Genomic DNA, 26,280 nt, shown 5'->3' on the forward strand with positions numbered 1-26,280 from the left:
TGTGGTTTCAGTGTCCATGTGCTCAGCCAGGAGGCAGCCTGTGTGGCTCTCCAAGTGTGTGGGGAGCCACACTCCTGATGCTGCGCCAGGGGCTGTGCAAAGCCCTTGACGCAAATGATTCCATTTATCCACACATCCCAAGGAGGGAAGGCTCTCCATTTTCAGGGACTGAGCCAAAATTCAGAGACAGCAGTGCCATGATTCAAATGCAGATCTGCCTGACACTGACGACACTAGGCTGCAGAGTATTCATTCTATCTCTGGATACTCAGAGGTGGCCCACAAGAGAAGGTTCGGTGGCCACGGCACATCTAACGCCCCTGACTCTGCAGTTACCCCACGTCATCAGAAGGAAGCTCTGAGAAGCCCTGCAGTCAAGCAAGCACTCATTTTGTTTAGCCCAGTGTTTCCTGAAGGCATCTGAGCACAAGCCCTTTTTGTGCAGAGAACCTCTCAGGCCTCAAGGTCAGGAGCCTTGCAGAGCAGCCTGGGGCAGGGGTCTAGAGCTCAGGTTCCAGCCCTTGCTAATTGTGAGTGTGCAGTAACCTCACCTCTCGCTGCCTTCTTCTCCAACTGTGAAATGAGAACAATAGCTAACCGGGTAGAGCTGTGAGGACTGAACAGCATAAGGTGCAGTACAGTGCCTGCCAGATGAAAAGTGCTCAGTGTTACTACGTTTTATGATGATGTTAATGGACTGGGGGAAGAGGAGACAAGACGCCTCTACACGAAGCCTCTTAAACATTGAGTTTACCTTCACACACTGCATGAGTGATTCTTTTCCCTGCTCTCCTCCTCTCCGGGGAGGCTGCCCGTCAGCATCTGGATCTGAGAATGCCCGCCGGTCCAACATAGCTGGCAAGCAGGAACATGTTCTCAGCGGTCCAGAGGAGACCCCCAGGGCCTGGCCACTCCCCAGACCGCCTGTCACTGCAGAGTCCCTTGCATGGACGAAGGAGCGCAGCAAACAGTGGTTCTGGCCCTCAGGGCCCCTGGACCCTCTGCGGGCAGGCCTGGAGGGAAGCTGGCTTTGGCTGGAGTCCGATGGGAGGGAAGCTGGCCCATCACTGTCTGACACGTCCAGGGAGCTCTGCCCTTTGGGAGCCCCGGTGGGCAGGGTCACCACAGTAGGAATGGAACCTAGATAAGAAACCAAGCTAGAAACCTGCGTCAGCCGAGTGGGCAGGGCAAGGTACTCGTCGTCACTTTCCACCTCCTCCTCTGATTTCCATCCAGAGTCCATGCAGGCACGGTGCCGGATACTCTGGCTGGTCCCTTTCTCTCTTTCTGGCCCGGGTGAAGGCCACCCTCTGTCCCATGTCTTCAGCTGGGGAAGGCCCACCTCAAGGTGCTTGCCCACAGGCAGCCAGTCCCTCACGCCCCTCAGGGCTGGCTCTTTGCTCTCCCAAGGAGCATCTGTACTGCCTGGGGCTCTGGGGGTAGATGCAAGCAGTCTACGAGACGCCAGCCCCATGCCACCCTGCTTCTGGGGTATTCCAGAGGGCCACCGCTTAAGGTCCGGCTCTCTGGGCCCTGAGAATGGCAGGGCAGTGGCCTCTGCTGGTGGGCAACTGTGGGAGATATTAGTGGGTGACTTCAGCGTGCTTGCTGGGGAAACAGAGAAGCTATCCAGGTCCACACCTGAGTCCTGCAGGACAGGGTCAGCCAGCACATGGCTGTCAAGGTGCTTCAGGAGCTGAGGCCTGGGCCGCAGTGGGTAAGTATAGTCCAGGAGGTCTTCATACTCTTTATTCGGGTTCCAGAGGGGAGAGTGGCGGTCGGGGGAAGGGGGCAGGGAATCCGGCAGCACGCAGGCCCAGTACTCAGCCTGGAAGGAGAGGCGCCTCCTGCCCAGCCCAGGAGCATCACCCCCAGAGAACACAGGCTGTGGCGACCACTGGAGCCGAGGCCCTGGCCGCCCCACAGAGGGGGCTGACTGGGGGACGACCAGCTCCAGGGAGGAGACCTTGGCAAGGGAGCAACTTCGAGGTTCCGCCTTCTCTTGGTGACCCTGGAGACTGCTGCCGGGGGACGAGGCGGAGCCGCTGCAGCTGGAAAACTGCGGAGCAGCAGCACCTGGGCTCACCCCAGACCTCCACCTTGACGGGAAAGGGAAACCTGAGATGTGAGGCTGTTGGCTGAGGTCCAGCACCCGGGGTGACTCAACTGGGGACAGGTCCTCTTCGGTGTCAGCATCATGTCCTGAGCAAAGGGCTGTGGCTCTGGGAACGGTAAGGGTCTGAGGTAGCTCCTCTGAGGCAGAAAGCCTGGTCTCCTCCATCTGCAATGATAAGAGGGAAGAAAGAACACTCAGGGGAAAATAGGCAAACTGAATGTCTTTCTTAGATGACAACTCGGAGTTTTCTTTGGGGGGCCCAGGTGATGTTCGGGAAAGGTCCTGAAATCAAGAGTCAGCTCCTGATGCAAGAATCAGACAGAGTGCGCTGCTAGTGGCCGGCACCAAGGTCACCCTGCTCTGGGAAGCAGACTGTCTTCCCCAACTGATCCCCCACTCGGTCCTGTCAAAGGTTCCTCCTCCACAGACACCCAGTTGCCAGTGAGCAGAGCTCAGACAGCTCTGTCATGTGAAGATGGAACCCACTGCCTCGCCTTTGACAAGTGTGTCCTGGGCAGACGAAACCTCAATCATTCTGTCACCGACAGGAGACACATCCAAACCCAGCAGGCAGGTGACCCACCAGGCTCCACCAGGCTCAGCTCAGATGCCAGTGTTAACTGCACACTGGCAAAATGAGTCGTTCATCTCAGCCTCTTCACTCTGAATCTTTACTCTGCTCCAGGAAGAACTTTCCCCAAGGGAGGCAGGACGGCACCGTGGTTAAGGGCATGGGCTTTGGAACCAGACAGACCTGACGCCAAGCACCTTCCAGATATGTGACTTTGAGCCTGACTTCCCTTACCTGTAAAACAGGAATAGTCAGAGGACCACTTCCTCAGGACCTGAGGATTATGTGAGCTCATGTGGGAAAAGCACAGGGCGAGAGCTTTATGTGCACACCAGACGCAGACTCATGAAGCGGCCCACTTCTGTGTTTGCTGATTTGCTTCCTGCCTCACTCAATCTCTGACTCATGGGTGCCTTGAGCCTCCCTAGGCCCCCGGCTTTCAGGCAGGTGGGCCCAGCTTCTGTTTCCTCCCAGACCATCTTGCTCAGAGCCTCCTCACAGGATGGGGCTCCAGAGGGGCAGCACGCAGCTGCCAAGCCCACAATGATACTGAAGAGATCAAGCCATTCCCACAAAAGGCCTTGGCAAGCAGAACATAATAGGACGTCAGAGCTGGGAAGGACAGGTCATTCAGTCACCTTCCCAATTATGCTGAGGGCCTGAAAGATTTGGTGATTTGTCTGAGGTCACAGAGCCAGGCAGGGCTCTCTGCTCCATGTGACTCCCACCAGGCAAGGCCGCCCTGCAGTCAGGGAGGCCCAAGAAACTCTCCCTGCCCAGGGACAGTACTGCCTACTACATGGGCTCCACAGCTCTGCTAGGTTCCCTGGGTCCCCAGGAGATACAGTCTCAGAGGCCTCAGGAGCAGAAAGCCCTGGACCCTCCTTCCCCAAGTCTCCTTAGGGCCCCGGAGCCTTCAGATCACTGAGTCAGAAACAGGATGTGGCTCGCCCTGTCAGAGCTCCTCTGGCTGGCCCATTGGGCAGTAGGTCTTGGCCACACCATCCCCAGTCCTCAAAAGGTCACCAGTCACACTCTTGAGGAATAGGAGCTGCTGTGGACAGAGGACCCTGCTGGCCCCAAGGCCCTGCTCTCCAGGTGAACCTATAAAACAGATCATCACACCCAAGCTCGCCCAATTCCCCACCTTGTGCAGGGGCTGGGAAAGCATGTAAGATGGTGAGAAAATGCCGGGACATGCTCCAAAAGGACAGCACTAGGTAAACCCACAGTCCCATTTACCTCAGTACCTACCTGGCTTCCCACGGAGTGCGAAAGGTCTCCAGTCCCCATGCTGGTAGGAGGAAGCAGGCAACCGAACACAGGCTTGGAGCCACCAGGCTCCCAGCTGGCGTCACTGGCCTGCGGCTGGTAGGCTCCAGAGGGACCAGGGCTGGCCCCACCGCAGCAGGCAGTGACAGGGAGCCCCTCTGCCCGCCACACAGGGGAGGCGGGCCCTCCCTCAGCTTCCAGGCGTGGCAGCTGCTCCCCGCTCACGGGCCCTGGGGTGCCCACCTCCTGCTCCCTGCAGCTCCACCTCCTGTAGGATGGGGCCTTTGTGTCCTCAGATGTTTCTACCTCTGCCTTTTCTTCTCCCAGGGCCATTGAGATGTCCGTAGGTCCCCTGAAGACGCCCCCTGAAACCTGCAGCTCCCTACAAAATGGGAAAGAGAAAGAAAAAGATAAGTTTTCTGCATCTGTGTCCAGGAGACCTTGCTTTTTAATGATTAAGACAAACACTTTTTTAGCCAAAGGAAAAAAAGAACAAACGTGGCTTCTTCCTCAGAGAAGAAAAGAGGTCCAGCTTTTCCTTGGCTCTAGACCTTCCACAAGGAGATGCAGGAACCATCATCCTGTCCTCTGCTTTTACGGGGCCAGTACCAGGCCCAGCAGCGGGTGCCCAGCAGGGACAATGCAGGTCCAATCCGAGACAAGGCTTGGTCCTGCCTAAAATCACCTTTTCGTCCCTGTCCCTTCGGCCCATCCCCAATGAGTAAGGGGCCTGGCTTGGGCCCTCCGGTTCTGTTGTCACAATGCCCTGGTCAGCAGGCACTCTGGCCTGGCTCTGACCACTCTGCTCTAGAAAACAGAAAGTCAGGGCAGGCTCAGGCCTTGGCCGAGCCCAGGATGCTCCCTTGGTGCCCAGCAGAGGAGGCAGGAGGACCCTCTCAAAGCCAGAAACCACACTTCAGGCTGTGGAGCAGATGGGGACTTCTCATTCCAAGTGTGAGAGAGAGAGGGGGGGAGGGGGACGGGCAGGGGGAGAGGGAGAGAGAGGGACAGAGACAGGGAGAGGGAGAGAGCGCGTGCAAGCGAGAGACAGCAAGTACGCTAACATGCTAACAAGCAAGCGAGCAGCACACCAGGCAGCCGCTGCCAGGCAAGGGAGAACCAGGGTGAGTGCTCAGGGAGGGAGGAAGGAACGATTTGGAAGCTGGAGCTGAAAATAGGGCTGTTCCAGTAAGAGCTTTAGTGACAACACAGGGAGACCCCTCAGCCTACATGTGCAGGCAAGGGCTGCTGCCGGGAGCACGGCTGGGCTGGGCTGGGGCTGGAAAGCCAGAAAGCTGGCAGGAGGAGAACCCCAGGAGGGTTTGGAAGGCGGGTAAGGAGCAAGTGCCCAGGGTTTCGGTGGCCGCCTGGAGTGCACTGGGCCAACCTCAGAGGGAAAAGCTGGGCAGAAATAGCCTGTTTCCTCAGAGCCTGGGAGCAGGAGTGATGGCAAGAGGAGGAGCTGGCGCCAGCAGGGAAGCCTGACAAGGTGGAGGCGGCCATGGACGCGGGCTCATCTGCTCAGCTTGCACACTGGGCAACAGGGCTGGGTGGGAACAGCATGTCACCTGAGACTGCCCTTACCCGAACACGAGCGGGCCCTGCCCGGCTGCCTGGGCACTCGAGGCCCCAGACCCATTCAGAGGCGACCCCAGAGAAGAACATACACCTCACATGTACTCTCATTTACTTCTCACAACCACCACCAGGGGCAGGAACTAAGCTGAAAAACAATTTCTTTGGACAGATAATATGTGGTTCAAACTTAAAATGCACTGTGGACTAAGTCTGCCTCTGCCCCCGTCCCCATCCCTCACTAAGTGAGGTGGTGTGTGCAGGGCATGACGACAGTGCCTGCAGAGTGTGCAGCGAGTGTCAGCTAGTGCCGTCAGTGTCACGGGGAGGGAGTATGTGCATGACAGAGTCACTGTGACAAGTCATCTTGCGAGGAATAATGGACTCCAACAGGGGGAGAAAAAGCAGCCAATTCTTCCGTATAACCAAGGAAAATACTTACTACTAGATATTCCCACAAAAACAGCCAGTCTCATTAATTTTGCGCGTCCCCTCATCTCCCAGTGCAGATGCAGACAAACGCAAAGACCTAGTTAACCCTTCCCTCTCTCTACACAAAAGTAGCAAACGCTACAGGACACTGCTCAGAACCTCACTCTCCTGTCTTTTTTTCTTCTTTTTTTAAACAAAATATCTTGGAGATTTTTCCTTAGCAATACACAGAGAGCTTCCTCGTCCTTTTTCTCACTGCCCAGTACTGCAGCCCACTGTAAGGATGTACTCTAACTTACCTCACCAGTCCCTCCCCGGTGGAGACTGGAGTCACTTCCCGTCTTTTGCTGTGACGAACAATGCTGCAGTGAGTAACACGCACACATCACCTGCACGCACGCCAGCACACCCACGGCATAAACAGCCAGAAGCAGAACTGCTGAGGCACAGGGTACAGTGGCCCTCTGTGCATGGCAGCGATTTACACTCCCACCAGCAGCATGCGAGTGCCAGCCTCTTACCCTCATTTCACAGAGGGGGACACCAAGGCTCAGAGAGATTCAGATCCAAGACCGTGTGACTCCAGAACCCAAGCCCTTCATGAACCAGCTCGGGAATGAGTTACAAAACAGACAGGCACTCAAAGTAGACGAGGGAAGAGCTGGCTGGAGGGACTGAGGGATGGGTGACCAAGTCCTGCTGAGCCAGAGACTTCCATGGAGCCACATCCTCACCTTGTGGCTATCTAAGAAACTGCACATGAAGATGCTTGCAGGCAAACTGTTTTCAATAATGGGAGTAAGCTGAGCCCATGAGATGGAACAATTAGGGTGAAGGCTGAACCTAGCCCACAGCCCCCCCTTTCTCTTTCTTGCTCCATTCCTAGCAACTCTCAAATGGCCAGAGTCGGGCTGTGAGGGGTGGCTACTCCTTTTATTCCCCTACCTCCCCTCCACTAAAGGGTGTGGTCCTGTGACACGGGCCTGGAATAAGATGATGCTGGGGCAAGAGAGGGGTGCAAACAAATGAGCGCAGTCTTTGTTTTGATAACATATGTTTGATTTGTCTTGTCTGGATCTCATTATTCAAACAAGAAGGTATCCATTTATCGGGGGGGGGGGGTGAGCTAGAATTATAAGCTGTTCAGGAGACACCTAGATAACTTACAAATATACATACAAACCTGAGCTAGGTTAACAGTGTCACCAGAGCCCTGCAGCAACCAGGTAAGAAGGTCTGAAATGCAATGATTTTCAAGGAAATGTTACTTCTGAAAAGACAGATTACAGGTGGTTATTTTCTGAGTCTGGATAAGCAGTCCCTTCAGAATTTTACTTATTAATCTGCCTGACAAATCATGCTTTTTTCTCCCGTGCTACACAAGTTTATTATGAGAACCATGAAAGAAAAAACAAGGAAAAAACAAAAAGAGGCCCTCAAAAGTTCATTCCAAATTGTATATAAGACGCTACAGAACACAAAGAAAGGGAGAAATCAACTGGGATAGAGATAACCAGGGAAAATTCCTTGAAGTAATAACTGTCAAAGGCAAACCATTTTAAAACATCAATTATGTTGAAGAAAACATCAGCCCAGCAAACGCACGAGTTCTGGATTTCTAGAGCTCAGTCCTGTCCGCGTTTGCCAGGTGGGCAGCTGTCCCCTGCATACAGGTCCAGCCCTCACCTCCCTAGAGTCTGGATTTTGCACATCATTCCTCCGAAGTCTCTGGGGGTGAAGGTGGAGTGGGGGATTCTGCTTGGACCCTTCCAGTGAGATAGCTTACTCCTTTCCAAAGCAACCAACGGACTGCTCAGACTGATGAAAACGATTCGCTGTGCTAGACCAACACTGTCTCCCAGGTCAGTAGCTGTAAACAATCTACTACTCTCTGTGGGGCCTCGCTGCTCTCAGATCACACACTGTACAGGGTTCCTGGAGGCTAGCAGTTCCATGGCAGGCAGAGGCCTCAGCTGGCCTTCTCCCTAACAGGGAGGCACCAGGAGGTTGGGCTGAGTGAGGAGAGGCCTCACAGCACAATGAACAATGAAATGAACAATGAATTCAACCTTCCATCTGAGGAAGGTCTGTATACCCAGATCTGCCCTGTCCTTGGCCAAACCGAGACACAAGCCACGTAAGCTGCAGGATGTTCTAGGGATGACCTGGACTTGGCTATTAAAATTCTCCATTAGTTTCCAGGGCCTGCAGAGGCCGGATGACCTACCAGATATAATTAGGAGTGATGCAGGCTTGGCTTACTCTTGCCCTACAGTAAAAATATGCTCACACATCACATACGTGGTAACACTAACTCCATAAGCCTGGACATCTGACCCTTCCTGGTATCTGCCTCACCATCCTCATGCGGTCCTGTCACAGCTGCCAGGGTTTCCTCCCACTTGCTCCTGTCCAGGATCAGAAAGGGGGACTGGCGACTGGGGGGAGGAGTGGTGTTCCTGTCTTAACCAAATCATTCAAATAGATGAAATAGATGAATGGTCAACAAAGGAGGAATCCTTCTCTGATCAAAAAGGACTTTCTCCAGGATTCTCTAAATCACAAGCTCCCTTTGAAACAATCTGATTCAGGGGCTGGCCCCGTGGCCGTGTGGTTAAGTTTGCACGTTCCGCTTCAGCAGCCCAGGGTTTCGCTGGTTCGGATCCTGGGCATGGACATGACACCGCTCATCAGACCACGATGAGGCGGTGTCCCACATAGCACAACCAGAGGCACTCACAACTAGAATATACAACTATATACTGGGGGGCTTTGGGGAGAAGTATAAAAAAAAAGAAGACTGGCAATAGTTGTTAGCTCAGGTGCCAATCTTTAAAAAAAAAGGAAACAATCTGATATCAATTTTGCCCAGGAAGCTCTGTTCCTGAGCACACAGAGAGCCACCTGTACCAGCCACAGAGCAAGCCCTATGAGATCAGGGGCCAAAGCCCTGAGACGACTCCTTGTTTCCACGGGAGGCCCCAGGTGTAAGTGTAAATGCCGTGCACACACACTGGCAGAATCAAGCCTGAGAACCAGACAAAGAAGCTCTCAGTGCTGCTCTTTCTCTAAGAACACGAAGCTGCCCACAAGGAAAGGGGACCGGGTCGGGCAGGACCCAGAACTGTCTGGGTGCTGGAAGGCTTCTCGGGGAACTAGAATGACAGGAGAAAGGAGCTTAAAGGCAGAAGCCAATCCAGGCATAGGAGGCAGCATGAAAGGGGGTAAAGACATACGGGGGGGGGGGGGGGGGGGGGGGGGGGGCGGGCTGGCAACAAACGGGTCAGTCACAAGAGGCCCAGGCCTGCCACAGAGTAGGGAGGGTGCCAGGAGCGCTGTGGCTGGAGGTTTGAGACTGGGAGGCCAATGGCCAAGAGCCCCACTGTTCCACCTGCTCCTTCCGCAGCTGTGGACGCCCTGAAGCCCCTTAGTCCTCTGCATCAACCTTGTCTTTGCTGGGGGGCAGATCACCCTCAGTGCAGTGTCCCCTCCTATGCAGGTAACAGCAAAGCAAAGTGAAAAGGAAGAACAGGTTCAAAGCTGTGGAGGGGTGTCTCTGATGGTGTGGCAATATGCCAATGCCAGCCTCAGGATCCTCGGGCACCTGCAGCTTCCAGCCTTTTCCCCCTAGGCTGCTTCCCTACCTTTTCCTGAGAGTCAAAGAATGAGTCCTCCAGGGCCCTCAGAGAACCACTGGATCCCTCTGGATCAGTGTGGAGGGAAGGCTGTCACTGGGCTGCTCTTCCCCTGCTTTCTCACTTGCTCACTCACCAGTTGGCTGGCTGACTGGGACCACCAGACAGCCTCACAGCAAAGCCTATCTTCCAACTTGTCATGAGAGGTCTTTAGATGGCCTTTAAAGAGATGCAAATGCCACAGCTACAAGGAGCTTGTCTGAGCTTCCAGCCACCCCTCCCCTCAATCCCAAGCCCTCTGGCCTCAGTAGTCCCTAGATTGTCCCCATCCAACAAAGCTCAATGTATGAGGATGCAGAGGACTGAACATGTTAATCAACTGTACCCTCTGTTCCCAGCAAAGAGCAAGGCAGAAAAACAGCTTCCCTGCAGCAAAAATCGGTCCTACCCACCAAGGAAGCTGGCCCTGGACCACGTGGTCGCAGTTCCACAGGCCATTGCTTTTACTGTACTGAAAGTTTCTTGTGAGCCCATCAGGCCACATGTAAGAAGACGGATAAGAATCTTACTGGTTTTCTCAAGAGATGCTATTAAGAATGTCACTCACCTTATCAAAGCATCCTCTTTGGAGAACCCATGGGAGAATTCTCTGGTCCCAGTAATAGAAACAGCTGTTTGAGCAGCCAGTTTGTTTTTACATTATAGGTACTGGCAAAACTGATAAAAACTTTCCTTTTTGCTTTGGCTACTAGGAAGCCCAGGGCCAAATCTGCAGTCCTGCACAATTAAAACGTATAGGACAGAGGAACACTCACCTTCTATACTCATCTTACCCTCGACTTCCTCTTACTTTTCTTTTACCTTTTCTGCCTTGATTACTTTTATATAAAATCTTGTTACACTAAAAGTTATCTTGGAAAGATTGCTCAAATCACTTTTTGGAATAAAAGAGAACTGTTAAAAACAGAATAAAATAATAAATAGGAAAAAAGCTCCTAAATTCAAGACTTCACTCCAATACCCAAAGAAAACAAAACCTGTTTACTGGTACTTATAAAAAGCAAATGCAGATGCTTATGTCTGTACCTTTCTACTCAAAGTGTCGCCCATGGACCAGCAGTGTCCACACCTCACAGCTTGTTGGGAATACATTCTCAGGCCCCACCAAGAGCCTTGGAATCAGAACCTGCATTTCATTAAGATCTCCAGGCAACTGGTAAGCACAATAATGTTTCAGAACACCAGGTGAGTACGCCTGTTTTAGCGCCCTGAAAAGCAACAACTTTCATGGCTTTACAACCATTCATCGAGCGCCTCTCTTATGCCAGGCACACAAAGAAGGAAATTTACGGTCCTCGAACTTAACGGCTTTCCAACAGGACACCAGAAAAAAAACCCACACCTTGTGGCAGGTTTTTAATGGCTAATTATAGAATGTCACAGCTGGAAGAGAGTCCCCAGAAAGAATAGTATTCCTCAAAAAGGATTCAAGACTCATTGTGGCTATTCTACAAGCAGAACCAGAGACCAGAATTCTCCTATGATAGTTTCAAATGAGAGGAGGACTGGTATTTCTTTTGGAGACTCCAAATAATTTAAGAGAAACTGATGTGCCAAGGGGACCTACAGCTGTAAGGAAATATACAACTTAGCCTGTTTCCTGCACCAGAAAGTGGTCCAGAAAAACCTGGAAGTGAGGCAACCTCCCCTAGGGGTTGTATCTGCCACCTCCAGGGCTGGCAAATCTGTCTAGAGCCAACAGGAAGGCTTCTTCCACTTTTCACAATGTTTGTGAACAACTTTAAAGACAGGAGACAGTTTCTTCATGAGAAGAGACTTAAGTTATAAGGAGAGACAGCGGCGCAAGCCCACCTCCACAAGCTCCGCCTCTCTGGCTGGACCACCCCTCCCACGGACTTTCTCTCAGCCACATCAGGCCGAGTCTGTCTTCCTCCTCTGCTTTTGTATGACCATTCTGAGTAAGAGACCACATTAAGAGTGTATCAAATACTACTGTAATACTTGGCCAAATTGTTATTTGGCACCTCATCAATCTCTAGTGGATGGTAGGACTACATGCATAAACTATTAATCTTCTATGGAATTCTTTTACTGGGGGGTGGGGAGAATCTGGAAAGGTTTAAGCAATTTTTTAAAATCAAGGAGCAGATAAAGACCAAAGGCAGATAGACCCTGACGGGTGAAGCACTACACAGATATACTCAGTATTAGTGAATCTGTTCAAGTCCCTGTTTATTTTTATCCTAACAACTCCTACAGCAACTGCACATTTTCTTTGTGCCAGGAACTATGATCAGCACTTTATGACAAGATTTTATTTAATATTGAGAACCCATGGAGTAAATACTATTCTAACTCCCATTTTACAGATAAGGAAACTGAGACAGAGTTAAATAACCTGTCCAGGGTTAGTAACACGACAGAGCTAAAGTCTGATTTGACTTCAGAGAGCCAGAGCTCAACTGTCTCCCTACCCTGGAGGAATAACTGGCCCAACAAGTTAAAGGAATTAAAGCGTGTTTTTTTCCTTTTGTCAAGTTTTGGCTACACTGCTGATTTTTTGTTTTCTTTTGGCTTCTTTCAATCACAGAGTGCCTTCTATGTTCCAAGCATTGTGCTAGGGGCTGGAGACACCACGATACAGTGTGCTGTGTAAAAATAGAGGCAAGAGAAGGTAGCCCAAGGCGGGAGTGATTATTAGTGATTATTACTGGAGTGGGAGGAGAGTTATAAAAAGCTTCCAGAAGTGGTGAGTTCTTTGCTCTTTTCTGTGCTGAGTGGAACTGACTGACCAGGTGATGGGGGAACAAGGATGAGAAATGGTGACCTCTACTTCTTTTAACCAAGCCCTTGACCCTTGACGCAACACAGTTTGTAATGCATTTTAACAACGCTCTTCATACTCTGGATCTAGGAACCGTTAGGGTCTTCATGAACGCTACCCATCTTCGTGCCCGCCTCCCTCCACCCCGCAATGAATTCCCAGTGAGGTCTAATTTACTCTGGCACTGGCAGGTTTCCGCTCATTTTTATTACAAACAATACCCCAAACCCAACCGGATAATTATACAGGGGCTGAAGGAGGTTTTGGACACGCGCCCCTGGGCTGCCGAGAACTGTTCTAGTGATGACGGCTGGAAAGGGTGGCCCTTCTGGGCAAAAAAGTGAGACATCTTGCTTTTTCCCCTCGGCAGCTGGGGACTGCTGCATTCAAGGCGACAAGAAGGCATCCTTCGTCTCCATCTTTCCAGTGGGAATGACCCTGAGCTGGTGAGACAGGGTCTCCGCAGTGGGCCGGATCGGGAGCAGCGCGAGCCCCTTACTCCGGGGCATCGGGGCCTCGGCGAGGGCGCAGGGTAAACAGGGCACGCCCGGGCCCGGGCCGAGAGGGAAGCGAGCCCCCGCGGCCACGGCCGAGCAGCTGCTCGCACGGGAGGACGAGGACACGCGCGCCCCCACCTCCGCCCGGCCTCGCCGCGCTCAGGCCCTTCCAACCGCGGCCTCCCACCCCGCCCCGGCTCCGCGGTCGCGGTCGCGACCCGCACCCGCCGTTCCGCCTGCAAAATGGAGGCGAAGGCACGAGGCGCCCCCGCCCCCAGGCAGCTTTTGTGCCCCTCCCGCGGGGGACGCGAGGCGCGGCGGCCCGGCAGGGCCTCGCAGACCCAGAGAGACCGCGCGGCAGAGGGGGCCGGGCCGCCGGGGACCCGGGCTGTCCGGCCGCGGCCCCCAGCGCCGCGGCCCCTCGGACACCGCGGCTGCGCGCCGGCCACTACCTACCGCAGCTCGAGCGCTTCGGACGCCCCAGCCGGGCCTGCAGCGGTGCGCGCGGGCCCAACAGCCCCATACGGCGGCCCCAACGCGGGGGTCCCAGATGCAGACCACGGCCCTCCCACCCGAGCCTGGAACGCCTGGGGCGGGGCCGAGCGCCGGCCACGCCCTTGGGGCCCGCCCTCCTCCCGGGGAGGCGCCCTCGGGGCGGGGCGCCCAATCCCAGCGCTCAGTCCGGAGGCTCGGCCAATGCGCGGCCCGCTCCTGCAAGAAGAGCCCACCCCTTGCGCCTCCGGGCCTATGAGGCCGGATCTTCCTCAAGCGCCTGCCTTCCCTTGCCTCCCGCGCTCGCGGCTCGGGATCGCGTGTTCGCGGCGAGCGGGGTCACGCAGGGGCGCGTCGTCCCGGGCGGCGCGGAGGGGTGGGTGCCGGCGGTCGGCGCGCGCTCTTTCCGTCCTGCAGGCCGCCCCTTGAGTCCTGAGTTCATTCATTCCCTTTGCGCGGGGCGCACGGCTGGGTCCAGGCGCGCCGCTGCGGGGAGGCGGTCCCACGCTCTTTTCCTGTGCGTCTGTTTACATTCGCATCTAAACAACCGGGCGGCGTGTAACCCAGGCCCGAACAGGTGCCGTCGGGCAGAAGCCCCCGAGGAGGGCGAGGTCCCTAGGCCAGGAGGTTTGGGATGGCTTCAGGAGGGAAGTGGGACCTAGGCAGGCCCGAAACGGATGGGAGGGGTGTGAATAAATGAGCCGGGAGCTGCTTAGCGGGTTTCTGATTTTTTTTTTTTTTTTTTTTTTAGCCTGGTCTGATGGGAAATTGGTGTCGGAGGCCAAGGGGAAGTGAGAGCCAGCCTGTGGGAGGCTAAGATGCACGTCCCCCTTTCACCACAACCCCTCCCCTCCGCCCCTGCCAGCAGTGAGGCCTAGGAGCCTAGTGACACAGCTCTTCAGCTCTTACTGCTCAGGGGAATCCTGGGGCCTAGAGGAACTACCACCGGGCGGGGCTGGGGAGGGGGTCACATTGAAACCCCGCGTTCCTCCTTTCTGACGCTTTTCCCAGCAGCAGTTTCAGCGATCTGGCTGCTGTTGAATGCCTCGCCAGGTCATAAAACAGCTGTAGGGAGGGTACACGTTCTTTCAGTTTAGGAGATAAAGACTTGGGTTTTCCTGAACCTGTCATGAGAGCTCGAGGTTTTGTCTAACGCGGGAGTCACAAAGTTTTTACAGCAAGAGCAGAAACTACCCCACAGATGGTGTGGTTTGGGCAGCACACTGATTGTGTTGTGTTTTGTTTTTTTGCTGAGGAAGAGTCCCCTGAGCTGAGCTGACATGGGTGCCTGTCTTCCTCTGTTATTTTATATGTGGGTCACTGCCACAGCATGGCTGACAAGTCTAGGTCCACACCCGGGATCAGAACAGGACTGCTGAAGCAGAATGCCATGGCTGGCCCCACGCTCTTGTTTTTTAATAAGAATTTAAATCCCACAAGCACCACTTGCATATTAAACCAGCCAGCCTCTTCACACATTTGTTACCTGCCTGACATCTGACGGCATTCATGTTTGTGACCCTGGGTCTTCTCTGAATACACAGAAGACCTCTGGGGGAGTCACCTTGTCCCATGGGCTGAGACTTGGTCTTTCCCAGCCAAGACACCCTGCTGGACAGAGGACGGGGTCAAGTCCAAACAGGCAGCCAGGTCAAGGTTGAACCAGGGCACCAAATCCAAGTGAAGGGAATTGGAACTTGAAAAAAAAATCCAAGCCAAATGAATAAGGACTCAAAAAGTCAAGGAAGTTGTGGGTGGTGGGATTTAAGAGAAGCAGACCATGAGGAGAAGAGTAATTCCGAAGTCAGCAAAAAAACTACCGTTCACCCACTGTGCGTCAGGTCCCAGGTCAAAGGGATTTGACCTTCATCGAGCCCAGCCTGATCTCCTCAGCCAGATGTGCACTCTCCCTTCCTTGAACTCTGCCATACTCTGTGTGTCCCTTTGGCGGGGCCTTTACCATTTTCTACCTCCTCGTATGTTTTCCTCATCTCTAAGAGGGGAGAGGATGGGTGACTTCTGAGGTTCCTTTCAGCTCTGACTGTAATTCTGTGATTTTCTGTTGTGAGCATCTTTTGTTTTTGCTTGACAAGTAATCTTTCCTTTGAAGGATCGCCTGAGATCCCCTGGGTCAGATGGTTCTTTTAGGGGCATCACACTTCCCTGGCCTCCCAAGTCAGGTGGGGCCCAGGCCTGACCACCTATAGTCTCCCACCTCTTGTCCTCAAAGATGCGACCCAGGGGCCGGCCGGATGGCGCAGCAGTTAGGTTCACACATTCTGCTTCGGCGGCCTGGGGTTCGCTGGTTCGGATCCCGGGTGTGGACATGGCACTGCTTGGCAAGCTATGCTGTGGCAGGCGTCCCACATATAAAGAGGAGGAAGATGGGCACGGATGTTAGCTCAGGGCCAGTCTTCCTCAGCGAAAAGAGGAAGATTGGCGGCAGATGTTAGCTCAGGGCTAATCTTCCTCAAAAAAAAAAGATGCGACCCAACCTGAGATGGTCTGAGCCCTTGTCTGGGACTGTAGAGAATGAGGCTGGGAGAGAAAGATTGTTTCTTTTTTCTGGTGTCTCTAAGCTTGAGTGAAGTAAGCCTGCAGCTGTGTATGGTTATATTCTTTTTACCAGAAAAGCTGGAAAACCAGGTCTGGAAATGGTAGGAACCCAGGAAGGTCAGGCAGCAAGACACTCAGTCAAAGCTTTCCTGCTCCAGCACTCTGGAGGGTACATGCCTGCACTTTTAGTGCCACCGTGAACTATTTTTCAACTCTTCTGTGATATTAGGTATTCACTCAAGATTCAAGTTTTGGGCAGGATCATTGACTTGTCCTACTCTAGGTTATATGCCTGTGTTCTAGCTGCCAAACAGCCAGGAGAGTTCTGGTTTCTACTGCGGCTTTTACTGGACCCATTGGCTTCTAGTATGTGAGAGGTGCCCAGCCTCCTTCCAAGACAGAGTAGGAACTCCTTCCGAATTAGAAGGATGTTCAGATGCTGGGTAGCCAAAAGGCACTCCACTAGAGTCCATCCCTTAGGCTGCCCAATGCAATCATCTCTCCTACAACAATAACAAAAATGCTCTCATTCCCTCCCCAAAGGAGGACAGCTCAAAGTCTCATCAGTTATCGTCTGTGGCCCCAGGTCCAAATCTGTAGGTGATGGTCCATTCTTCTTTTAAGTTTCATCATCATCCTATCTCAACGTTGTGATGTGTAGACTAAATTTTAAAGTTAACCATCACTGACATACTTTAAATACAATAATGAAGAGAAAGGAGATGAAAGAAAAGGACTAAAAACTCTACATTTATACATGATATCGCAAGAAAGGAAATACCAGTAGAGGCTACAATCTTCATTTTTGCAACTGGTAATGAAGCTTTATTGGCGTTTATGATTGCCCGTCTCCACTACCCATTTCAGGTTCCCCTTAGGTTCAAGCTGTCCAGGATTCTTTACATGGTGGGGTTCCAAACTTTCTTTCTGGAGGAGTCTGCCTTGGTAGGGGTGCCTGTATGTAGCGCAGTACCCTCAAATAACTTGTATCCCTGGCCACGGGAGTGATGAGATGCCCTAGGAGACCTCCTGGGTTCCAGTCATACTCCTCTTGCCTCTACCCCGTTGAAAGTCGGGACCAGTCAATCCACCAACATTATAACCTCCAGTGGCAAGAGAAGACCATAACAATCTCAGTTTCCAGTCAATTGGAACCACTGTTGTAGGCTCTGGTGAAAGTTCTACACCTAAACATCTAAATCAGCTGATTTGAGGAAAAGGGAAGCATAAATTTTGGAGGAGAATCTTTAGGCATAATTTGAGAGGTGCCACACCTACTTCCACCAGCTGGTTCACTGACATCTGCGTTCTGCTGTGGAGGAAACTATATTGGTCCTTGGCTCAGAACATGCACTTCAGCCTGCAGGACAATACCACAACCTCTCAGAGTGCTGTCTCCAAGCTGGCACTTGAACTAATGTTTTTAAAAAATTACATTTTTGGAAGATAAACAAACACAGACAAAGAGAACAGTTCAGTGGTTACCAGGGGAAGGGGGCTGAGGGATGGGCACAGGGGGTCAAGGGGAGCACTTATATGGTGACAGACAAGTAATAATGTACGACTGAAATTTCACAATGTTGTAAACTATTATGAACTCAATTAAAAAAAATTACATTTCTTAGGGGCCGGCCCCATGGCTAAGTAGTTAAAGCTCCACCACTTCTCTTTGGCAGCCCAGGGTTCATGGGTTCACATCCCTGGTGTGGATGTACTCCACTCATCAGCCTTGCTGTGGAGGCGTCCTACGTACAAAGTAGGGGAAGATTGGCACAGATGTTAGCTCAGGGCAGATCTTCCTCATACACGAAAGAATTACATTTTTTTATGTTGTCAAAGTAATGTGTGCACATATTCTTTGTAAAAAAATCATGCAGAACTAGAAGACTCATAAGGCAAAGGAGTCCACTGCCCATTCAACCCTCTTAGTCTTCTTTATCTGAGGCTTTCACTTTCAAATTTTTAGCTTTCTCTTCTGTTTTTTTTTTTTTTCACATTTTTAAATAGTACAAACGGTCCCTGACTTAGGATGGTTTGATTTATGATTTTCTGACTTTACGATGGTGTGAAAGTGATACGCATTTAGTAGAAACCATACTTCGATTTTTCAATTTTGATCTTTTCCTGGACGAGCAATATGCGGTAGGATACTCCCTTGAGATGCTGGGCAGTGGCATCCAGCCACAGCTCCCAGAAAGCCACGCGATCCCAAGAGTAAGAACTGGTACACCTACAGCCATTCTGTACCCACGCATCCATTGTATTCTTCACTTTCAGTACAGTATTAGTAAATTACATGAGATATTCAGCACTTTACTATAAAGTAGGCTCTGCCTTAGATGATTTTGCCCAACTGCAGGTTAATGTAAGTGTTCTGAGCACGTTTAAGGTAGGTGAGGCTAAGCTATGATGTTCGGTAGGTTAAATACATTCTCAATTTGTGATATTTTCAATTTACAATGGGTTTATAGGGACGTAAACCCATAATAAGTTGAGGAAGATCTGTACTTGTACTGTTACTTATTGATTTATGCATTTTAGATCTGATCTGTTGACTTTTTATTATGTTACATGACGATTTAGCCCATTTTACCCCCTTTCCCATTGTCTCTCATCCAGCTTATATTTGCTATATCACAATTTTCCTTATTTAAGTCACTGGACAGCATTTATATTATTATGATTTTATAAATATTGCTTACTGATGAATTCTATACTGTGATTATATTTCCTTTCTCTTACAATTTTTTGGTTTTTCCTGGAGCTAATGATTTTTTCACCTGCACAGATTTCATTGTTTCTGTTCTTAGTTTTTCCATTAAATGTGTCATGTTTCTATCAATAGTTTGTTTTAAAATACTCACACTCATCATATGTTCTACCATTTACATTTCCCCCCAGAGATGTTCTTCCTAAGAAACCTTCCTTCCGTCCTTCCAGCCTCTTGCTCCAACCTTACCTGTCACTCTTCAGCCTCCTGCACGGTCATCTCCCCTCAGTAGAAACACTTGTTATTTCTGGTTCAGGAAGATCCAAGACTTTTTGAAATAAACTGAAAACAGCAACCACCATCCCTATAAAGCAACTATAAGAACAAAATAATAATCAAACCTTTTTAGCTAATGAATATACAGCCAAAAAGCAGAGGAAAACTCAACGTGAATTAAATATCATTTAGCAAGCAACGGCAGCTGTAAAGAATATAGAAAAATCAGATATTTAAAAGCTCAAAAAAGAAATGGACACGAAAGAGAAAGCTGTGAAATGAAGACTGACTGAATTCAGGAAAGAAAAAGAAGAAAAAATAATCCTGAGATAGGAGAACTAAATTTTATGGTATCTAAGGGAAAACAGGATAGATTAAGAATTCATAAGGGACCTTGGGAAAAACTTTTTAAATGGTTAGGAGAACCAAAAGTAAATTTGGAAAAGAAGGAAAAATATCAGAGAAAAAGTGAGAGACGTAGAAGATAGACAAAGAAGAACTAACATGTATATCATCAGAGTCCCCAGAGAAGAAAAACATAACAAGAAAACAAAGCTATAATACAGGGAAATTTTCTGGAAATAAAATAAGACATGAATTTTTGAAAGGGATCAAAAGTACGTTGGAAAAGTAGATTCAATATCATTAGGCTCTGGGAAATGCAAATCAAAATCACAATGAGATATCGCTTCACATCCGCTAGGATGGCTATAGTCAAAAAGATAGGTGATAACAAGTGTTGGTGAGATATGGAAATATTGGAACCCTCATATATTGCTAGTAGGAAAGTAAAATGGGGCAGTCATTTTGGAAAACAGTCTGGCAGTTCCTCAGAAGGTCAAACATAGATTTACTATATGACCCAGCAATTCCACTACCCAAGAGAAATTAACACATATGTTCACACAAACGCTTGTACATGAATGTTCATAGCAGCTTTATTCACAACAGCCAAAAAGTGGAAACAACACAAATGTCTATCAACTGATGAATGGATAAATAAAATATGGTATATCCATAAAATAGAATTTTATCTGGGAATAAAAAGGAATGAAGTACCGATACCTGCTACAACATGGATGAACCTTGAAAATATAATGTTAAGTGAAAGAAGCCATTCACGAAAGACCGTATATTATATGATTCTATTTATACGACATGTTTAAAATAGAGAAACCTATAGAGACAGAAAGTGGATTAATAGTTGCCTAGGGCTGAGGAAGTTGTGGGGAATGGGGAGTGACCACTAATGGGTAACAGGTTTCTTTTTGGGATGGTGAAATGTTCTAAAATTGATTGTGGTGATGGTTGCACAACTCTGTGAATAAACTAAAAACCATGGAAATGTACACTGTAAATGGGTGAACTGTATAGTAGGTGAATTATATCTCAGCAGAGTTTTTTTTTTATTGGATACAGGAATCAGCTTGAAAGAGTTTCTCATTGGTCAAATCAGGGACAATTTGCACATCAAAAAGAACAATGTTAATTGATTGTAATATAATAATTTTAAAAAATGAGTTCAACATAATTCTCAAACAAACATATAAAACATAAGACAAGTTCATCTTTACAGAATGGTAAATGTAGAAGGAATGATAGATTAGACAGTCACCATTTGCAACCCCAAATGTAATAATTAACCAAGTCAAGAATTACTAATGGATGCTAAAACCCCTGGGAGAAACATTGTTGGGGAAAAGGATAGCCACACAGACTCCACGTATCACCCTACAGATTGCTGACTAATTACAAGAGGGAAATGATGTATTTATAAAGGAGAAATCGAGCAGCTACCCCCATAACCAAGTGGTCAAACACCACTAGCCTCCTAAGAAGTATTTTTTTCCAAGACTATTTAATCTAACTTCCTGCTTACAGGAAATACGGTGGATACTGGGACAAGTTAAACAACACTGTAAGGAAATACGCATCTCCAGAATACGGATCATTCTCCAAAACAATTGGCCTGGGCTCTCAAAAATGTCAACAGTGTGAGAAAACAGAAACAGATGGTATTGCGAAGAGCTGTTCTAGATTAAAAGAGACTAATAAATAAAACAATCAAAAACAATACAGGAACCTCAACTGGATGCTGGAGCAGGAAAAAAAAGAACTATAAAAGAGATTATGGGGATAGTAGAGGAAAGTTGAGTTTGAGCTCATGTTAGATGATATTACAGCACTATTGTTAAATAGTGTGGTAACACTGTGGTTTTGTAGGAAAACGTCCTTATTCTTAGGAGATGCATGCTGAAGTAGAGGAAATATCTTGAGGTCTAGAACTTATTTTTGGTTGTTTAACCAAAAAAAAGTATATATACACAAATATAGACAGATAGATAGATATACTACGACCAGATGTATCTATATCTATATAAAGAGGAGGGAGAGCAAATGTGGTAAAATGCTAACAATCAATAAACCTGTGCTTGGCAGCCTCTAAGATGGCACTCAGTGAATTCTTCTCTTCCCTCCTGGAATTCACACCCTTTCCCTTGAGTATGAGCTAGAGTTAGTGACTTAGCTTGTGGGAGAGATGATGAAATGTCACTTCTGTGATTGGGTCACAAAAAGACCGTGGCTTCCATCTTTGACGTTCTCTCTCCCTCACTGGGTCAGGTGGAAGCTGGCTGCTGTGAACCGCCCCGTGGAGAAGAGGCCCATGTGATGAGGAACTGAGGGAGGCCTCAGGCCAACAGCCAGTGAGGAACTGAATCCTGCCAACAACCACCTGAGCAAGCTTGGAAGCAGATCTTTCCCAAGCCCAGCCTCCATGTGACACTGCAACCCCCTTGACACCGTGATTGCAGCCTTGTGAGAGACCCTGAGCCAGAGGCACCCTGCTGAGTGATGCCGGGGGTCCTGACCCACAGAACTGTGGCCTGGTAACTGTTTGTTCCTAAGCTGATATGTTTTGGAGTAATTTGTTTCACAGCAATAGACAACTAATTCACTACGTGGTGGGTGAATCCCCTGTACTCTTTCCATGTTTCCATAGACGAACAGTTTTTCTCACCACAGGCACAGTTTGGCCTGCCCACTGCCATGGCCACCACACACTAAATGCTGCCACTGCCCACATCTGGTGCTGCTGCCGCAGATTATTTCTCTACTGACTCCGAGTGTCTGATTTCTCATGTGCCCAAGATCCAGCTCCCAAGGTCTGGGGACAGAAAGCACCTGAGTCTCTCAGCATCCACAGTGGGAATTGTGGCCCTGCCATCTGCCAGGACTCACGCAATGGAGGACTTCCCTCAAATGGGGACAAAAGAAAGGACGAAAGGAGGGCTGAGAGAGGGAAGAGAAAAGAAGAGAAACAAAGAGAAGAGAAAACATCTCCCATACTTTCTTCTACACCTCTACTCCAGCTGCCTGGAAAGCTCACCTGCTGTGGGAGGGAACAGCATCAACAGAGCGTCCCTGATGACTAAAATTCTTGGATACCCGTTATGGCCACTCAACTACTATCTATCTCCATCTCAACTTTTACTCTCCTGTATCAGCCCCCAGAGAGATGATCTCATTGTTTGGCTGGTCACTATATAACAGAGGGTGTTCTTGTTGGTCAGCGCTCCCCTTCAAGGTGACTTCAGAAGGGCTAGTTGGGCCGCTAGCTTGGGTGCCCCTGGACCGGGTCCCCTCTAGTCCATTCATTGGCCTCTGAGGGGGTACCAGACAGAACAACTTCTGCAAAGAAGCCCCTGAACTGGGGACTTTGGCAGGCACTGTGAGGCTTCCGGAAGGGGGCAGTGTCGAGGAAGGAAGTTTGCTTGGCCCATACACTCCCATCTCCTTGCCAGAAATAAGACCTGTACAGAGGAAGCCAACCTGGGGTAACAACAATGAGGTTGATTTTGGACGCGAAGTGAAAGCAGGATGTCCAGGTGGTGCCGTTTTGTGGTCAGTTGGAGACATGGAGCTGAAGTTCAGAAGTCAGGGCAGGAGAAGAAGATGGGATAGTTGGTCATATGGATGTGACAGCTAAAGCTACAGGCAGGACGAGAGTTCCATAGGCGTAGAAGAGTTTGTAAAGCTGGGAAAGCCAAGGGTGATTGCTTCAGTAATATCTATTTTTCCAACCATTTTCACCAGAACTTCAGAAATTTGCATCTAGCTTAAACAGCTGGAGTGAATGGGTTTTGCAAGCTGTATAATGTCCATGTTGTGTCAGCATCTCGTGCCGCCCACAGACTTCATGTCTAACATTCACTTTTTATGGCATTGCCTGATCATCAAGCTTCTCAAGGTAGCATAATTTTCTGAGATACTAATGTGGGATTTCTGTCCATATTTCCTCCTGTTGAGCAGGTAGCAGGCCTTGTGTTTGCTTTCCCCAGGGGAGGTTTGTGGCGAGCCAAAAGAAGTTGCCTGCAAAACACTTCCTTCCCGGCTTTGTTTTCAGAAGTCTAGCCCCCTGAGGTGATTCAGTGTACCACAGGGAGAGGAGACCAGCTGCAGGCACTGGCGGATTTTCCCCAGGCTAAAAGATGTCCCCAGGCTGGGGGAGGGGTCCAGGGTCCTGCAACAGCCGAGACCAGTGACCTGCTCCCTGACAACACTCCAGGGAGGTGGCCAGATCTCAGAGAGGAATAGTGAAGGGTTCCCAGCTTCACCAAATATCCATGTGTCCCCAGAGTGGCATGTAAGCTAGTGGGCTATTAGAACCAGGGGGGATCAGGTAAACTGAGACAATGGGGGATTGGCAGTGACCAAGGATGACCCATAAATGCAGGGTCTTCCAAGGAGCTCTCAAAAATGATCTGAGGCAGAATTTCCTGTTGGCTTGGAGTTGAAATTAACTTGATTTAGTTTATTCCATAATGGAATTTTTAAAAAAGTTGTAGGGGATGAATATATCACATCAATAATACTGCCCTGACATCTTTGTGCATTCAGCTTTTTCTATATATACAGGATTCTTTTTTGAAGGTAGATTCACAGGAGTAGAATTACTAATTGAAAGAGAATAGACATTTTTAAGGCTCTTGATATGTATGGCCTGAATGTCCTCTGGGTGGGTTGTGCCTTTTCAGATTTGGATTTTAAAACTAGGACCTCTCTTCAGTGGGCTAGGGTTGTGGAGAGACCGGAAACCTGTTAGCAGTCTGTTGAAGTATTTCATGTGAGACATGAGGGAGGGCCAGAGTGAGATTACGGCAGTGGGGAAAGTGGAAGGGACAAATGCATGTCATTTAGGAGGTGATATCAGTCAACCTTCTTGCACATGGGAGTTAAAAACCAAAATTCAGCTGAACAAATTTAAAGATCTATTGGCTTTATTTAATGATTCATGAATGGGCCAGCATCCCACCTTGGCAGATAGAGCTCCAAAGAGCTGTAGAAGAGACAAGGTTTTAAAGGCAGAAAGAGCATGAGAAAAGGAAGTCATTCCAAAAGAGTGGATTGTTTCAGGCAAGGTCACCTTCCCAAGGGGGACAGAAGGGGTCTATCCTACAGATTAGCTCACTAGTCCTGAGCAGGCACTTCCGGATTGACAGGATAAAGGCTGCATTCCTGGGAGAAGCTGAAACTGCATTTAGGTTAGGTATCGAGTCTTGGTTTGCTGATGTGGGGCTTAGCATAAGTGACTCCATTTTGGGCCTATTGTCTCTTTTTTTTTTTTAAAGATTTCATTTTTTTCCTTTTTCTCCCCAAAGCCCCCCAGTACATAGTTGTATATTCTTCGTTGTGGGTCCTTCTAGTTGTTAGCATGTGAGATGCTGCCTCAGCGTGGTTTGATGAGCAGTGCCATGTCCGCGCCCAGGATTCTAACCAACGAAGCACTGGGCTGCCTGCAGCGGAGCGCGTGAACTTAACCACTCGGCCATGGGGCCAGCCCCCTATTGTCTCTTTTTAACATAGGTGAAGGAGAGAGAGTAATCAAGAACACCTTACTAATTTCCGGCTTCAAAATCTGAGTAGATGAAAATCCTATCAGCCAGAAGCAGTGTGGTTTGGTGGAAAGAGCCTGTGTTGTGGATCTCTTTGACCTGGTGAAAATCCCAACTCCCCTGCTAATTAGCTGTGTGGCCTTGGGCAAGTTATTGAAACTGTCTGAGCCAGTTTGCCCAGATTTCCCCATTTGTGAAATGGCTAGTCTCCCGGGTTATAGTATGGATTAAATGTGAAAATGTTTTTAAAGCACCTGGCCAATGTGGCTTTGAAGACATTGAAGAAAACCAATAATATCGATAGAATAAGATGTAAGATGTGGAGAAGAAAGAGTATATTTGGTTTGACATAAATTGTGTTGAAGATGTCTGCATGAGGTCCCATGCAGTAAACTTTATGTTGGTGTACTTTTCTTTTTTAGGAGCCTAAAGGTATAAGAAACACTAGGAAAGACAGGGTGGTGATCCTGCTGCCCTTGGGGGTATAGACCTTGGAGAGCAGTGGTGCAGTTCTTAAGTGTGACCACAAGGTGGAGCCCATTTTGTTGCAAAGAACTGCTTAGACTGACCGGGGGTGGGAGCACAGTATTCATCCGGGCAGCATCCAGGGAGCATCTTCTCTGTGCTGGGCTCTGCCTTCCAGAAGCTCCCTGACTTGTATGGCTGGGGCTGCAGCTTGGTGGGAGGGCAGTCACAAAACTGGGTTCGCTAGGAGCTAGAAATACTTTTCTCTTTCTGAAAGTGCACTTAGAAAAGAAAACAGAACTCAAGAGATGTCCTGGGGTATTTTACTAAAGCTCTTCTCCACCACGCCCCCCCATTTTTAAAAACAATGAGGACATTGACACAATTGAAAAAGGCAAATCTGACCAAAGGCACAGATCTTCCCTGTAGAGTGTTGGGGGACAACAAACCTCTCCTATCGAGAGAAAATAAGATGCCTTACTAATAGGAATTACACTGTTATCGGCATTATTAATCTAACTGTATGTTGAAATAGCTGCATTTGGAAGTTATAATATGAACAGCAAGCTTAGTTTTAAATCCCATCATCCCTTTTGGGGGGGTTAGTAATTCTTCCCTTTCACCTGCATTAAACTCTGAAAGCTCCATTATTTTTCTGGTCACTTTAAGGAAAAAAAGGTCATCACTTTCAATTATAAACACAGTCTCAATTTAGCCATTAAGGTGTCAGTCCTAAGTAATCAGAACTCCAAAAATGATTTTAAATCTTCTCCTTGCTCCGCACAAGGGCATGCGAGGAGGTATTGGGGTGTGGGGGTGTGGGGAAGGAGGAGTCTGTCTCCTGCTCCCAGCTCCAGTCCTGCCCCCTTCACCCCAGCTCTCTGACTCTGCTTTGGACCCCTCGGGATTACAGGAAGCAGGAGTAGGAGGGGGCCAGGTACATT

The 26,280-nt window shown here is 49.3% G+C and overlaps 1 protein-coding gene and 1 long non-coding RNA gene across 29 annotated transcripts in view; one reads left to right on the forward strand and one right to left on the reverse strand.

Moving 5' to 3' along the window:
- CEP68 (centrosomal protein 68) overlaps positions 1 to 13,537 on the reverse strand; it is a 25,163-nt gene extending 11,626 nt beyond the window's left edge. For 2 of the 28 annotated variants that reach the window (XM_023618980.2, XM_070236296.1), the window contains exons 1-4: positions 13,400 to 13,534; positions 7,150 to 7,202; positions 3,942 to 4,341; positions 755 to 2,281 (exon numbers count right to left, since the gene is read on the reverse strand). In XM_023618980.2, coding sequence (XP_023474748.1) covers positions 755 to 2,281; positions 3,942 to 4,292 — 1,878 coding nt within the window. In that variant the 5' untranslated portion in view covers positions 4,293 to 4,341; positions 7,150 to 7,202; positions 13,400 to 13,534. Of the gene's footprint in view, positions 1 to 754; positions 2,282 to 3,941; positions 4,342 to 4,457; positions 4,679 to 6,265; positions 6,314 to 7,149; positions 7,203 to 10,687; positions 10,777 to 13,399 lie in introns of those variants that run through there. The other 26 variants (XM_023618983.2, XM_023618982.2, XM_070236312.1 and 23 more) reach the window with 25 other exon arrangements.
- On the forward strand, positions 12,689 to 25,983 carry LOC138917852 (uncharacterized). Its single transcript, XR_011426421.1, has 2 exons — positions 12,689 to 12,892; positions 21,600 to 25,983. It is a non-coding gene; the product is annotated as an uncharacterized lncRNA (long non-coding RNA).
- Positions 25,984 to 26,280: the final 297 nt, after the last annotated feature.

This window comes from Equus caballus, chromosome 15, assembly GCF_041296265.1.
Source record: "Equus caballus isolate H_3958 breed thoroughbred chromosome 15, TB-T2T, whole genome shotgun sequence".
Classification (NCBI taxonomy): Eukaryota; Metazoa; Chordata; class Mammalia; order Perissodactyla; family Equidae; genus Equus; species Equus caballus.